Source organism: Taudactylus pleione, unplaced genomic scaffold (genome assembly GCF_031769625.1).
Source record: "Taudactylus pleione unplaced genomic scaffold, aTauple2 ptg000290l, whole genome shotgun sequence".
In the NCBI taxonomy this organism is placed as follows: Eukaryota; Metazoa; Chordata; class Amphibia; order Anura; family Myobatrachidae; genus Taudactylus; species Taudactylus pleione.
The window spans coordinates 11,090,932-11,105,014 of NW_028284692.1; the positions used below are offsets into that span (position 1 = coordinate 11,090,932).

Genomic DNA, 14,083 nt, shown 5'->3' on the forward strand with positions numbered 1-14,083 from the left:
CCGAGAGAGGGGGGGAGCGGGTACTAATTGCCTGGGCTTGCTGGAGGGGCCCGGCGCCGCCCCTCCTCCCTCTTACATTAAAGCAACCCAACACACGCTGCTGTGTGCTGGGCTGCACTGGGATACAAGTCTCCTATGCCTGTGGGGAGAGCAATCACACTGATCACGCCCCTCACTGGCTATGCATCGGGCTGAGGGGCTCACAGCGCCCCCCTCCCCAGCGCACAGCGCCGCTTCACAGCGCTGTAAAAATGTTTTGTTTTTTCCCCTAAGGGGGCGTGGCCTTGCCTACCACAATTAGGCCATGCCCCTTCTCCGTCTGGGCAGACACGGCTGTTGGCGCCCCTGGCCGCCAGCCGCCGGGGAGTGAGGAGGGGGCCCCAGACTGGGAATGCACCCTCCTCTCGACGCCCCTGGTTTATCCCTCTTATATAATAATGAGGCAACGGATACATGTTTTTTTTTAACATACTGTACACAGATGGGATGGAGGGACAGTCACACGAAATCAGAAGTGTTCTGATGAAATCAGTTGGGATGTATGCAGTTGTTTGGATAGGTGTGGTGGCCATCTAGTCAGCTCACATGTCTCATTTAGTACAGTCTCATTCTCTCAGCACGTCACCTACACATACTGTATGGGAGACAGCCATTTGTAGCTAGAACCATACCAGTACCTCTTGATTGGTCATAAAGTGCCTAAGAGATGTCACTTGCTCCTACTAGTAATTACATAGCTACCATTGATTTTGTGACTATCAGCATAAGTCATAAATGTCACAAAATGGCTGCATCCACTGTAAGGGACTGGTATGTTGTTTTTCTCTCAATTAAGTAAAATTAAAGATGTGTTCATAATTTGTATTTTATCAGGTTTTTTTTGTTGTTGCTGTATTTAAGACATATTATTTTCATTAAAGAAACTTGTCATCAAGTCATCCAATCGAATTGTTCTTCATTACACCATAGTACCTTGTCCCCTATGTTGTTTGCAAAAAAATGCTGTTTCCCCATTTTCCATTAGACCAGGACTGAACTTCCTTTAGACTACACGGCGCTAGAGGTATGCGATATGGAGGCAGCTGGCCTCAAGCATAGCTTTTAAAGAGTTCCATTGAAATCTTTTTCTCAAACCAACAGGGTCGTAGAGGAACCACAATTTTTGTGTTGCTTTCTCTACAGTGTACAAGGCCTTATGCAGTAAAGCAAAAAAAAAAAATTAGAATTAGAGCTCCTCTTTAATTACACTAACGAGAAATGTCTGAAGCATGGTAATCGCACAATTTTAAAATACAGTAGCTGAAACCTCTGGGGGTTAATAGCACTTCTTGAATTCTGGACAATGCAGAATTTGGATGGAAGGCTTCATATTACTTTTTTTAGCATTCCTTGGAGCAAACAAAAGATCTACGAATATTTTGTTCCTTGAAGTAAAACTGTAAATGGACAAAGCAGATATGCAGAGATCCAAATCTAACTTTTTTTTTTTTTAAGTTTTAAAAGTACTGTACAGACCACAGTTACTCAAGAGCCACTACTGTATCAGCTTACATGAGGCAGGTGGTGTTAATTCTGGAAAATATCATTATAAATTAACATTTTCCAAATCAGTGAACTTCATATAAACAACATATTATGCTAGACATTAGATGAAAAGCTTTTTTTTTTTTTTTTTGTCGCTCTGCTTTCCATAATGCTAGTGCCACATGCTTCCAACTAAAATGGAGAGAACAGATTCAGCAGACATTTTAACAGCTTAACCATTATTATGCCAATGCTTAAGTAGCCATTGCAGTAAATTCCCAAGTAGCAGAACAGGGTTCTGAAATTATTACATCATCACTGGTTTCTCTGCAGTGAGAGCGTGTCTCTGGGTCAGTTCTCCCAGAGTGCCACCTAGACCTAGGGTTAGAGCAGGCGATTATCTATACCAATGTTCCAAGTTGGTCAGGGGTGGGGGGAGAGGTGCTGTGGGCCTGCATTCACTTGAATAGTATAGGCTACATACAGTAGTAGTCTGTGCATCGGACATACAAGTGACATTGGTGTGAGTGGTGGGTGAAGGCACTGCTGCTACCAGTCTGTATAGCGCTGCTGGTCATGTGGACCACTTTCGCGACAGGGCCCCTATACAAAGCAATACAACGTGGTCGAAGTGGGGCGGTATACGGCCACTTCCCGGCCCCACTTAATTTTAGCCACAGAAGAGAATGCACCAGCGCAGGGATGCAGTATGGCATCCCAGCGCTGGAACAGCGGCGGAAATGTGTCTCGATCGGCAGCAGCAGAGACGCTGGCATGTAGCCGGGACAAAGCATCTGGTCCTGGCTACAGTCAGCACACACTGGCCGCCAGCCAATCGCAAGGCTCGCTGCCGCCAGCCAATCACGGGGCTCGCGACCGCCAGCCAATCACAGGGCTCACGGCTGCCAGCTAATCACAGGGCTCGCGGCCACCAGCCAATGAGAGCTGCCAAGTGGCAGCAGCAACGTAGGACCCGGTGCTCCTGAGTCCTGGCAGCTCCATTCCAGCAGCGCAGGTCATCAGATGTAAGTAGAGAGAGGGGCAGACAGAGGGTGGCAGGCAGTTAGTATTGTAGGGGTTGAGGGAAGAGAGGGAATCAGTGAAAAGGGCAGGATGTGAGAGAGGGGAGCAAGAAGGGAAAAGTGGGGGGTGAGATGTACAATGGGGTGATATGGAAGTAGGGGCCAAAGGGGGGGTGGGGGAGAGATTCATTCTCCATACCCCCACCTCTAAATTCCCACTTCGAGCACTGACTATAACACCTGAAATAAAAAATTTTTTGGCAAAAGCAATTTCATCATGGGTGACATCACGAGCAACAGCTAATATATAATAGAGAGAAAAATATTTATATAGCGAAAAAAAGTAAAAAAGACATGGGCCTAGTAGTGTAGTAATATTAATAAATGACCATAGGTGCTCAAATCAAATGTGCATACCAAAAGTAAAATCTTTATGGCTTATCTGAATTCCAAATGTAGGATTCTCATTATATGGAGTAGGATCCGAGGGCCTGATTCAGAGCCGCTCGCTAGATGCGATCGCTCGCACGATGTGTATGCAAATTGCGTAGGCAGTGCTACCCGCACAGCAATGCATTAACATGCCCAGTATTTCTTAGAGAGCGATCACACAGTGTATGCAGACACCCACCAGCCTGTTTTAAGGCGCCCACTTGTGCACGTCATGTCCAGGAAGTGTATGTAACCATCGGTACATCGGATGCTATCGCAGCACTTGAGGATGACCATACCCTGCCGCAAGCACTGCGAGCACTTCAGTGTAAAAACAAGCCAGGTGACGTGTACTATGATGCTGTCTTTTAATTATGCACACCCCTAAAACTCTGTTGAGATGCTCAGGCACGCCTGCGTTTGCACCTCCACTCCCCCGCTTTTAATGGCCAGCCCCTGTTACCACCTACAAACGGCTTCCCCTGTCACTCACTGTGTTGGGCTGTCTATGCGCAGCGAGCGAATGCATTGTGAACTTTCACTAAGGATTGTGCACAATGCATACACACTGCATACCATCGGCAGCAGCGAGAGTATACATCTTAGCGTCCGGGTCTGAATCGGCCCCTGAATTCCGTCAGCTGAAGAAACCTTAGAGGGGCTCTTGGTCCCATTAGAAGAGAGAGTAATATGGTGTAGTACTTTTCACAAAGGTTTTTGGAAATAGCAAAGAGGACTGCGTACCAGATAATACTAGTATGGCAGCATGTAATAATGTATTCCTGGAAGTTCCTTCAGTATTCCTCTAGTATTCCATAATGTATTGTACTGTAGTTGTTCAACAGCACATGCGCGGTTAGCAGCGGCCATCTTGTGATGTCAACTGCGCCCTTTAGCGCTCATGTGCGCATGTACAGAACTAATCTGGGTTAAAAATGTGTCTGGACACTGAGTGGCTCTCAATCTTATTTTATTATTTCTAACATGCTCCTGAATTCTGAACTTGAGATTTATTTTTGTTTTCCCCACATATTTTAAATCATAATGGGCATTCCAGCAAATAAATGACAGAGGAAGTATTATAGTTGATAAATGTTTCATAGTAAATGATTCTGAGCTATTAGTTAAAGAAGGCTCTTATACTTGGGTGGAGGTATTTACACATGTTACACATGTTACATTGTCCACATTTGTAAGAGTCAATACATTTATTAAGATCTTTATTGGTAGAATTTGTTTGCTCCAGCATGCTTGGGGCCAGGATGTCTTTATATAGATTAGAGATGAGCGGGTTCGGTTTTCCAAAAACCGAACCCACCCGGACTTCGCATATCCAATGGGAACCAAGGGCCTGATTCAAACCCACTCGCTAGATGCGTTTGCATGCAGCCAAAGTATGCAAATTCTGCGATTGCACGACAAGGCATTAGCACGCCCACTATGTCTTGGCGTGCGATCGTGGTGTGTATGTAGACACCCAACAGCCTGTCTTATGACGCCCACTTTCCCTTAGTAATACACTTCCTGGAGATAACGTGTATGTAACAATCGGTAACATTGAGTAACATCGGATCCATACGCAGCACTTGTGGCTGACCATACCCTACCGCAAGCACTGCGAGTGCTTCAGTGTGTAATTCAGCCATGTGACATGTATTATGATGCATCTTAATTATGTACGCCTCTGAAATGGCGTTAAGACGCTCAGGCATGCCTGCGTTCGCACCACCACACCCCTGTTTCCATCGACCATCCCCTGTCACCACCCACAAATGGCTCGTCCAGTCTCTCATTCTAGCGAGGTGGCTATGCACTGCGAGTGAATGCTTCCCGATTGCATGGACCGGTTAGCACACGCATGCTGCGTCTTATACGCATGCGCACATTGCAAGCATCGGGCTCGGATACCAAAACCTGGTAAACATCATCTTCCCGTTGTCAGATCTCGCTGTGTTTTGGGTTGAATATAAAAGTCCCTCCCATGTGTACGGCTGCCATTTCACACTGGAGATCTGACCGGTGAGGTAGTGTAGGTAGCACTAGTAATAACAAATAAGGCTAGTTTAGTTAGCTTGGCAGCAGTACTTAGCAGCAGTGCATAGTCACAGAGTTTCCCTTGTCTGTATATAAGGTAGGAGCACTGTGTCTGCGTGGAGTGGACTCAGGGAGAGATTTGTGTTGCAGTCTCAAGCAGGGGCAGTGAGCATTTTGTGACACAATGTCTGGTCACTGTTGGTAACCTGTTAAAAAAACAATAGAAAACAAACCCAATTATTATTACTGTTTATGGTGGTCACTGTTGGCCACCTGTACTTAAAAATATTGAAAAACGAATCCATTTATATTGTTTGTGGTGGTCACTAGTTTAAAATAAAAAATAGAAAAAAAAAATTGTATATTTATTTTAAATGTGTGTGTTTTTTTAGCCTAGACTAGTGAAGGCAGGCCCATGATACAAGACTAACACACAGTAGCTTCAGGGTCACCATTTTATCTGTGCAGTGTGTCACAGAAAGTTTATGCAGAGTTATAAAAAAAATCTAATCATATTTTTCTTGTTTAAAATAATTTGTGTCTTTCAGACTAGTGAATGCCAAGTAGGCCTGTGACACAAAACTAACGCACAGTAGCTTCAGGGTCACTGTGTTAATAATATCTATGCAGTGTGTCAGTATGGATCAGGAAAATCAATCGATACAACAGCAGGAGCAGCAACCTAATACTAGTGCTGCAGCTGCTGCTACCAGTCATGAGGTTGATACTAGTCCTTCAGTGTCATCTACTAAAGCCAGTGTTCAAGGGCATAAAGGGTTTAAGTCAGGGCGTCTAAAACCAAAACAATACTTAATATTTCTAGAGAAAGTTGACTTCAGAAAAGCATAAAATTGCCAACATGCCATTCACCACATACAGTGGCAAAGACAGGCTCAGGTCTTGGTCTTTATTTCTGAGTGGTGGTTCTGCAACTGCTATCAGTCAGGCATCTTCTTCTGCCTCACATGATGATGCAAGATCCTCTCACTCAGGAAGAGGTGTCAAAAAAATAAAAACTGGAAAATCAGAGATGAGAATAACCCTAAGGCAGAAGAACAAACTGAGTTCTTCTGAAACATCACAAATCCCTGAGGAGAGTCTGTGTCCATGAGTGCTATGTGTGAGCTTTACCTTTTTTTCTACTGTACTTGTAGGGAAGCCTCCTTCCACCATTTCTGCACCCTCTGCAAATGTGGGGATAAGCTACAATGTAAAGATGCTGACATATAAATTGACAATGCTACTGTAGAAGCGAAACAGCATGAGGGGTATATGTGTATGGCTGACGCCATTAATGAGGATGATGAGGATTTTGTTTGTGTAAGTCAGGCACCAGTGGAAGCAGTTCTTGCCCATGATAAGAAGGCGGCCATACCTGGGCATTAGATGAAAAAATCCAGCTCTTATGTGTGGAATTATTTTTACCCAAATCCAGACAAGTGTCTTGCCATCTGTAGCATGTGTAAAACCACAGTAAGTAGGGGTAGGGACCTTAACCATCTAGAAACCGCCTCCCTGTTACATCATTTGCAGAGTGTTAATGAAAGGTTTTTTACAAAAACAGACATTTATGCTAAAAAAGTAACAAGCAGCAGTCCAGCATCAGCTAGCTCCCTTCTCGCAGCTAAATCCCTGCAAATGCAATCTCCACTGCCAACATCTACAACATCAATACCCTCCTTTGCAAGAGAAAGAAAGTATGACAGCTATCACCCAGTTGCATAGCGGATCACTGACTCCATGATGGCTGTGCAAGTAATAGATCTGCATCCAATATCCACCATTAATGCATCACATTATTGACAGTTAATTGAGGTCCTGTGTCCTTACAAAATTTCACCTAGATTCCCTTTTACTAGAAAAACAATTGCTTGTCTGTACCAGGACGTTGCCATTTTTTTTTAAATTATTGACCTACAAAATGCCATTGTACCCACTGTTTACTTAACAACAGATGTGTGGACAAGGGGTACAGGCAAACAAAAAGAGTACATGACTGTGACAGCCCACTGGGTGGGAGTATTGCCTTCATCAGTAACAGCAGCAGTAGGTAGCACAAGACGACCGCTCATTCCCAGGCAGGCTACTCTCTGTATCACCGACTTCACTAAGAGGCATACTGGTGTCAAACTCTTAGAAAAACTCAGGGTTATCATTGCAAACTGGCTTGCCCCGCTTGGACTCTCCTCTGGATTTGGGATTTCTGATAACGCCACAAATATAGTGAGAGCATTACAGATGGGCGAATTCGAACACATCCCATGTATTGCTCACACAATCAAGTTGGTGGTGCATATTTTTTTTTTTATTAAATGACAGTGGCATGCAGGAAATGCTGTCTGTGACCTGCAAAATTTTGGGACATTTTCTCCATTCAGCAGCTGCATGTAGAAGATTGCTGCGGCTGCAAGAAAAGTTTAATTTGCCATGCCACAAGCTGAAGCAAGAAGTAGTAACAAGGTGGAATTCCAACCTTTATATGCTTCAGCAAATGGAGAAACAGCAACAAGCCATCCAAACATACTCAACAAGCCATGCCAGAGGGAGAATGTACTTTAGTCCAGTGCAGTGGATACTTTCCGTGTTGTGGAAGGTGCTGAAACCATTCGAAGTATTCACCTGTGAACTGAGTTCAGACTCTGCCAGCTTGAGTCATACTATTCACCTAATTAGACTTTTGGAAAAGCAGCTTGAGAAACTGAAGGAGGAGATGAAATGAAGCAATTCTGCTAATTATGTCAGACTTGTAGATCAAGTCTTTTATTTGCTTCACCAGGATCCAAGAGTTGTCACCATCTTGAAATTGGATCACTACATTTTGGCGACTGTGCTTGATCCTAGGTTTAAGTCATATGTCATGTCTTTCTTTCCAACTGACACAGATCTTAAGAGATGCAAAGAGCTCCTGGTGAGCAAGCTGTCAGCTGAAGTGGCACATGACATGACAACTTCTCTTTCTTTAGTTTCTCCAGCAACTGCAGATTCCATGAAAAAAATAGTTTTGCAAAAAGAGACCCACTGGTGATATGGATGAGTCAACACAACATTTTGACATCTGGTCAGGTCTAAAAGAGTTGCCCAACATTAGTGACACCTCTATCATGCAATCTGATATGGTCACCATCCATAGAATGGTGGATAATTATTTTAATGACAGTGTACAAATAGACATGTAATACAGTTCCTTTGACTACTGGGAGGAAAAAAGGCAATTTGGAAGCCCTTGTACAAACTGCACTGTTTCTCAGATGTGTCCACATGAAGCTTACCTCCATGTGCTACAAGTTGCATTAATCATAACACGTGAGAGCTGTGCGACTCGGTAGTGCCGGGCATTTTTTTGTACAACTTTTTACCTTCAAATGCATCTTATTCATAATAGGCATGCAGCATATCATTTTAATCAGCAGAAGCTTCTTTAATAGGATGTGAATATGATGCACATGCAGCTTCTGCCAATTAAAATGATATGTGGCATGCCTATATTCTGTGTGTAATGTGACTGTGGATGTATCTGCAGCCGAAATGTTATGTTACAGTGCCACAACTGCTGGCACTGTAATGTAGTATTACGCTTAAAGATACACCCACAGTTGCACACATAATATAGGCATGCCGCATATCATTTTAATCAGAAGAAGCTGTTTAGCATCATATTGTAAATAAACCTCATTTGAAGGTAAAAAGTCACACGAAAAGACACTCTGTGCTACAGAGTCGCACAGGACTCACGCGTTATGTGTAGTGTGACTTGTAGTGCACGGAAGTTAGATGTATGTGGACACATCTGTAGAACATAAGGGTGGGTGGGAGGGCCAAGTACAATTCCATCTAGCACCACTTTTCATTATGGGCTTTGCCAAGATTGTGTGTGTTTGACAGGCAGTGTACTGTATATTACTGTACTTTACTGGGGCGTCCATGTTCTGTATCTTGCATCCAGGCATATAGGCCCAATTTCCTGCAGTGGTCCTGTGTGAAGTGGTGCCTGAATCACTGCGGGAAGCACTTCAAAACCCATGAAATCCAATGACGGGATGAAGATATTTTGACTCGGTTTGGAATCCAAACCTGGCGGGAAAACATGAGCCGGGGCTCGGATCCCGTCGGACCCCCTCCTCCCTCATAAATTTACTTCAGAATCTGAAAATTAAATTACATTTACAAACGAATAAATCCTATCTTTCCCTGCCTTCCACTACATTTATACTCCACCTCCCTCAGGCTTAAAAAAAAAATATGAACCACCAAGTTGATTTTGTGGGCAAAACTTGGGACATGTTCACCCAGCTGTAATAATTAATTAATCAATCAACATTCATTGAGATTTTGGATGCTTGCTTTTTAACAATCCACTTTCCACTTTGATCTGCTTTTTTATGGTTATTAAAATTCTCTCACCTCCTCTCTCATAAATTTGCTTTGGAATCCAAAAATTATTAAATTTACAAACCAATTTAACTAGTATTCACTTAAGCTTTAAATTTCAGGCAGTAATTGAGCAACATTACATACCAGCACCATAATTTCAAGTTACGGCGCACGTTGCCATCCACGCTCTCTCAGTGCATGATGTCATGCCATGGGGGCAGGGCCACCAGCATCAGGAACAGTGTTGCTCAGAGCATCCTCAGGAGAGGATGCTCCAGGAGGCACTGCATCTGTGATTCTGGCTGCAGGGTGCCTGGCACCGTGCTAGCCAGATACAGGGACCGTGGATGGTTGGTGGTGTCACTCACAGATTGCTGCACTCTGTGTGGCTGCATAGCTCACCCATAGCTAGTTATGTTTCTGTTACATACTTATGGTTAGTGTGCAAATGTAGCAGCAATGGCTGCATATATGGGAAAGAAATCAGATTTTTTTTCCCCAAAGGTTTTGTTCTTGAAAATAAAATAAAAAAATCCACTTTTATTGTGTTTTCCACTTTTTTCCACATGTTCTCATTGAGCTCACAGAGGTGCAAAGCATGCCCCCCAAAACATCAAAAATACATAATTACTTGAATAACTGATACCAATAAAATGTTTGTGATGCAACACTCCCCATACACTTACATGAAGCGAGAGTGTTGTAAGAACGCTATCTTGTTAGTGACTAACATGGCGTCTCGCTTTGAGAAATGAGCACATTAGCTCTGTAAAGACCTATAGGAGGAGCTGCTGTGGCTGGTTATTCACAGCAGCTTCCCTTCAGTCATTTTACTTGGATACTGAACAACAGACAGCTCTGTCGAAGGATACCTGCTGAAAGCTCTCTGTCTACAAATTATTTTGGTTCATCATTAGGGAGTTTACTGGTACTCAGAACCCCCCATTGAGTATGCCACTGAGGTCACTGTCACCCACAATATCCTTACACTAATCACCTCACTATAACGTGGTGCTGTGAGTTTTCCAATCTGCCTAAAGCCACTTCAAACTCAGAGACAAATGGATGAGCAGCAGATGGAGAACAACTATAAAAAAGTTCCTCTGGCCTTAATAAAACACTTTTTAAAAAGTATTTTAAAGTAATGTCAGCAACACAATTCTCAGGCCCCATGCTAGAAAAACAATAAATCACCCAGTGTCAGTCTTAAGCAATGATTAACATTTCTGTAAATATTGAACATTGCAGAAACAGCCATATAAAAGTTTCAGTATTTATCAATGATGGTGATCATTTAAGTATATTGTTTCTTTAATGTTAAATGTTTATGTGCTCAATGAGCTTTAATAATTACATGCACATCAAAAAACTTCCTTAATTTCTATTAAAATTAGCTTGTTCAGTAATACCCAATGAAAATATAATATAATTATATTTATTATTAATATTTAGAATTATTATTATTATTATTATAATATATGGTTTAAGTTCTTAACCGAATATTTACCTTTTCTATTTCCATTTCTATTTTTTATGTCCGTGCAACCAATTCCTTATAAAATAATTCTAAGCTGTAAAAAAAAATAAAGCAGTACAAAAAGGTTGTTCAGCTTAAATTCTATATATATTCTTATATACGTAGATCCTCTGCCATTCCTTGTAAAATGACATGATTGACATGTTCCATCTGCCTGTATGAGCCCAAAGCTTTGGGTTTTATAATTGACAGCTGGACTTGCCTAACTATAGCACTTTATAGTTTTACTGTTTATTCATCATTTTCCATTCACTGTTTCCTTTGTTAGCTTTTCCCTGACACAGGTATGTCAAAGATTAATTGGCACTTATCACAATAAATAGTTTTATGCCTTTTAAGAGAATTCCTCAGGTAACATCAATGCCAGAATACATCGAAACAAGCGGATTTAAAAGTGAGTCTTCCAGAAAAGGATTCAGTCTCAAGGGGTAATACAGCTCTTTTAAGTCAATTGAGACTATTGCATTTGATACAATTTTTTTTTACACTTATGATTTCAAAGCAGAGTACATCAGCCTCCGATCAACTATAATCCATATCTTAATAATATAAAAGGTACATAACTTTTATGGGATTTAACACATTACCATTTTTGAGGGAAAATTATATCATTTTTAATTATTTTTGCTAGGAAGGATTTACAAATCAGCTCTCTAAGTATGAAATTACAGCAGGAATGTCCAATGTGTTTGGACCTACAGAAGAACAACAAAAAGAACCTGGTAAGTCAGTTTTGGGCTACATATTAATCTGCTAACATACTGAAATGTTTATTTTTACTTATTTTTTACATTATTTCTCATTTTTGAACAGCCCACATATATCTTATGCTTTCATAAAATGAGAGCAGTATTAACCTGCTTATACAGTATATCATGCATTTGGATGTTGTGCTCATTGTCTCAATGGAAAAAGAATTGGGAGGGGAATGCTGAGATGTTAGGTGAATGTGTGTTCAGCATTAATGAAATATTTCTGCATGGTAAATGAACAAATGTCAGCACTAGGTAAAAGAGTAAGGCGTTAAATGATGGGTAGGTGACATTGTTTTTTTCCCCAAAGTATTGTCATTTTCTGTGTGATATGCAGTTTGTTTTAGGATTAAAGGGAACACATACACAGAGAATGTTATATTTTAAATTTAACGCTATTACTGGTAGTATTATGGCAAGTAGTAGCGTTTTTCATTGACGACTGAAAAATCACTGGTTTTTCTTTTACGTGTCAGAAAATTTACTTAAAGTTGGAAACTCTGCTTCCATCCCCCTTACACTCTCTTTCCTTATCTTTCTCCCAGTTATGCTTTAACAACCATTGCTTTTTTTTGCTTCAGTCCCTGGAAATAAGCAAATTTAAAGAGAGATTTAATATACTGGAATTAACCTTGAGGTATAAAACAGCTCTATTTAAAAATCTAATTAGACGCAGTAATAATAGTACATATATATTATTTTATCAGCCTCTGATCAACAGGCAATTTGTATTCTGTATGTTGATAATATACAAGAATGTTACGTTAATTAGGACAAGTAGAGTGACTTAATATAAATGAAACATTAGATCGTGATTTTAAACTAATTTACAAAGTACTACTTTAATTCATTAATGTATTTTCTACATTTCTCTAAAGAATAAACAAAATTTTTGCATAGTTTAAAAAAAAGTTTTATGAAAGGGCTCCTAAAATTTGAAGGTATTGCATTGACATATCCTACTAATTATTATTTTACCCTCACACACCCGCATATTGTATTGTTGTATTGTAATGGCCGGTCCTCAGTGGAAACCTTACAGAACTGTCTGAATGTGTTTAAGTCTCATAGTCTACAAGATCTCCTAAGACTCCACTATGCATTGTACATCTGACAATGAATCACACTAGATTTCAAAGTGTAGCTGGCCCTATCTTGCCTTTAGCATGCAGATGTGCCATGACAGTGGTGGATGATAGAACATACTAAGTAACTAAGTGATTAAAAATAAAGAAAGATTTGTGGAATTTTCATCATGTACATCTTGTCTGCAGAATTTAAAGCTTTTATAAATATAACAATAATGACAGAGTATTACATGTGCTCAGGAATATCATAATAATAGTGGTCAGCACAGTGGTGCAATGTTAAACTTGCTGCCTCACCGCACTTGGGCTCAATTGCCATTGAGGCCCTATCTGTGTGGCGTTTGTATGTTTTCAGTGTATTTTCATAGAGTTGCTCCCACATCTCAGAAACATACTGGTTGGTTAATTGACTTCTGATGAAAAATTAAACCAAACCTATGCATACATTTATTAGGGAATATACATTGCAAACTCCACAGGGGCAGGGATTGATGTGAATGACTAAATAAACTACAGTATGTGAAGTGAACGTGGTTCTGCTATAATATAAATAACTGGTAATAAATCCAAAATAAATTTCATGTATTGTCCCAGTAGAGCACATTGGTAACAAATGGAAAATAAAGGTCAAATGAGTATGAAAAAGTATGCTCTGGCAGCAGAATCTAGTGGTGGATTTTTTTTTAAAGGCAAAACCAAACTAGTTTTGCCTTTTAAAAAATTTACGCTTTACATCCTGTGGCAACATCTTCAAAAAACTTTTTCAAATTCGGACACTCTTACATTTGTCCCTCGGAAAGGATGAGATGAGATGTTAAAACCTGGTTTGAAAATAGTGGCAGCATTTTAAATTGTGTTTTAAGGCAATTGTAACCCTATATTTTCACTTTGCATTTGTCTAATTAATTAATTAAGAGAAGAATATTAGAAAACACTTTTTTTATAGATCTTTGCGAGTATTGTTGGAGCTAATGGTTTTGCAGAGCTCACCATTCAGGAGTTCCCTTTGTCTTTTCCTATTCTTCTGTCAATCTTATTGTGGTTGATAATCCTTTTAAAATAAAAATAAGAGTACCTAATTATGCTTGAATATGTCAAACTGGTTAGAACTTCAATAGAATTTCACCATTTCAATGGCCATGAATAGGTCACTAATTGACCAAGTTTCAAATTTGTGGCTTGAAATTTTCAGCTCATGTTTGCTGTTATAGTTTACATTAAAATATGAGTTTAAAAATAATTTCATTTTAAAACATTATTTAAATAATATTTTTAAATAATATAAAAGTATTTTTACATTATTCTAATTTGAGCTGCAAATTG

General features: G+C 40.4%; 1 protein-coding gene across 1 annotated transcript in view; it reads left to right on the forward strand.

Moving 5' to 3' along the window:
* Window positions 1–14,083, forward strand: part of LOC148511899 (myosin heavy chain, skeletal muscle-like) — a 319,183-nt gene that overhangs the window by 69,362 nt on the left and 235,738 nt on the right. The window contains exon 3 of the mRNA XM_088482738.1: window positions 11,552–11,642. Within this exon, the coding sequence (XP_088338864.1) occupies window positions 11,552–11,642 (91 nt within the window). The remainder of the gene's footprint in view (window positions 1–11,551; window positions 11,643–14,083) is intronic.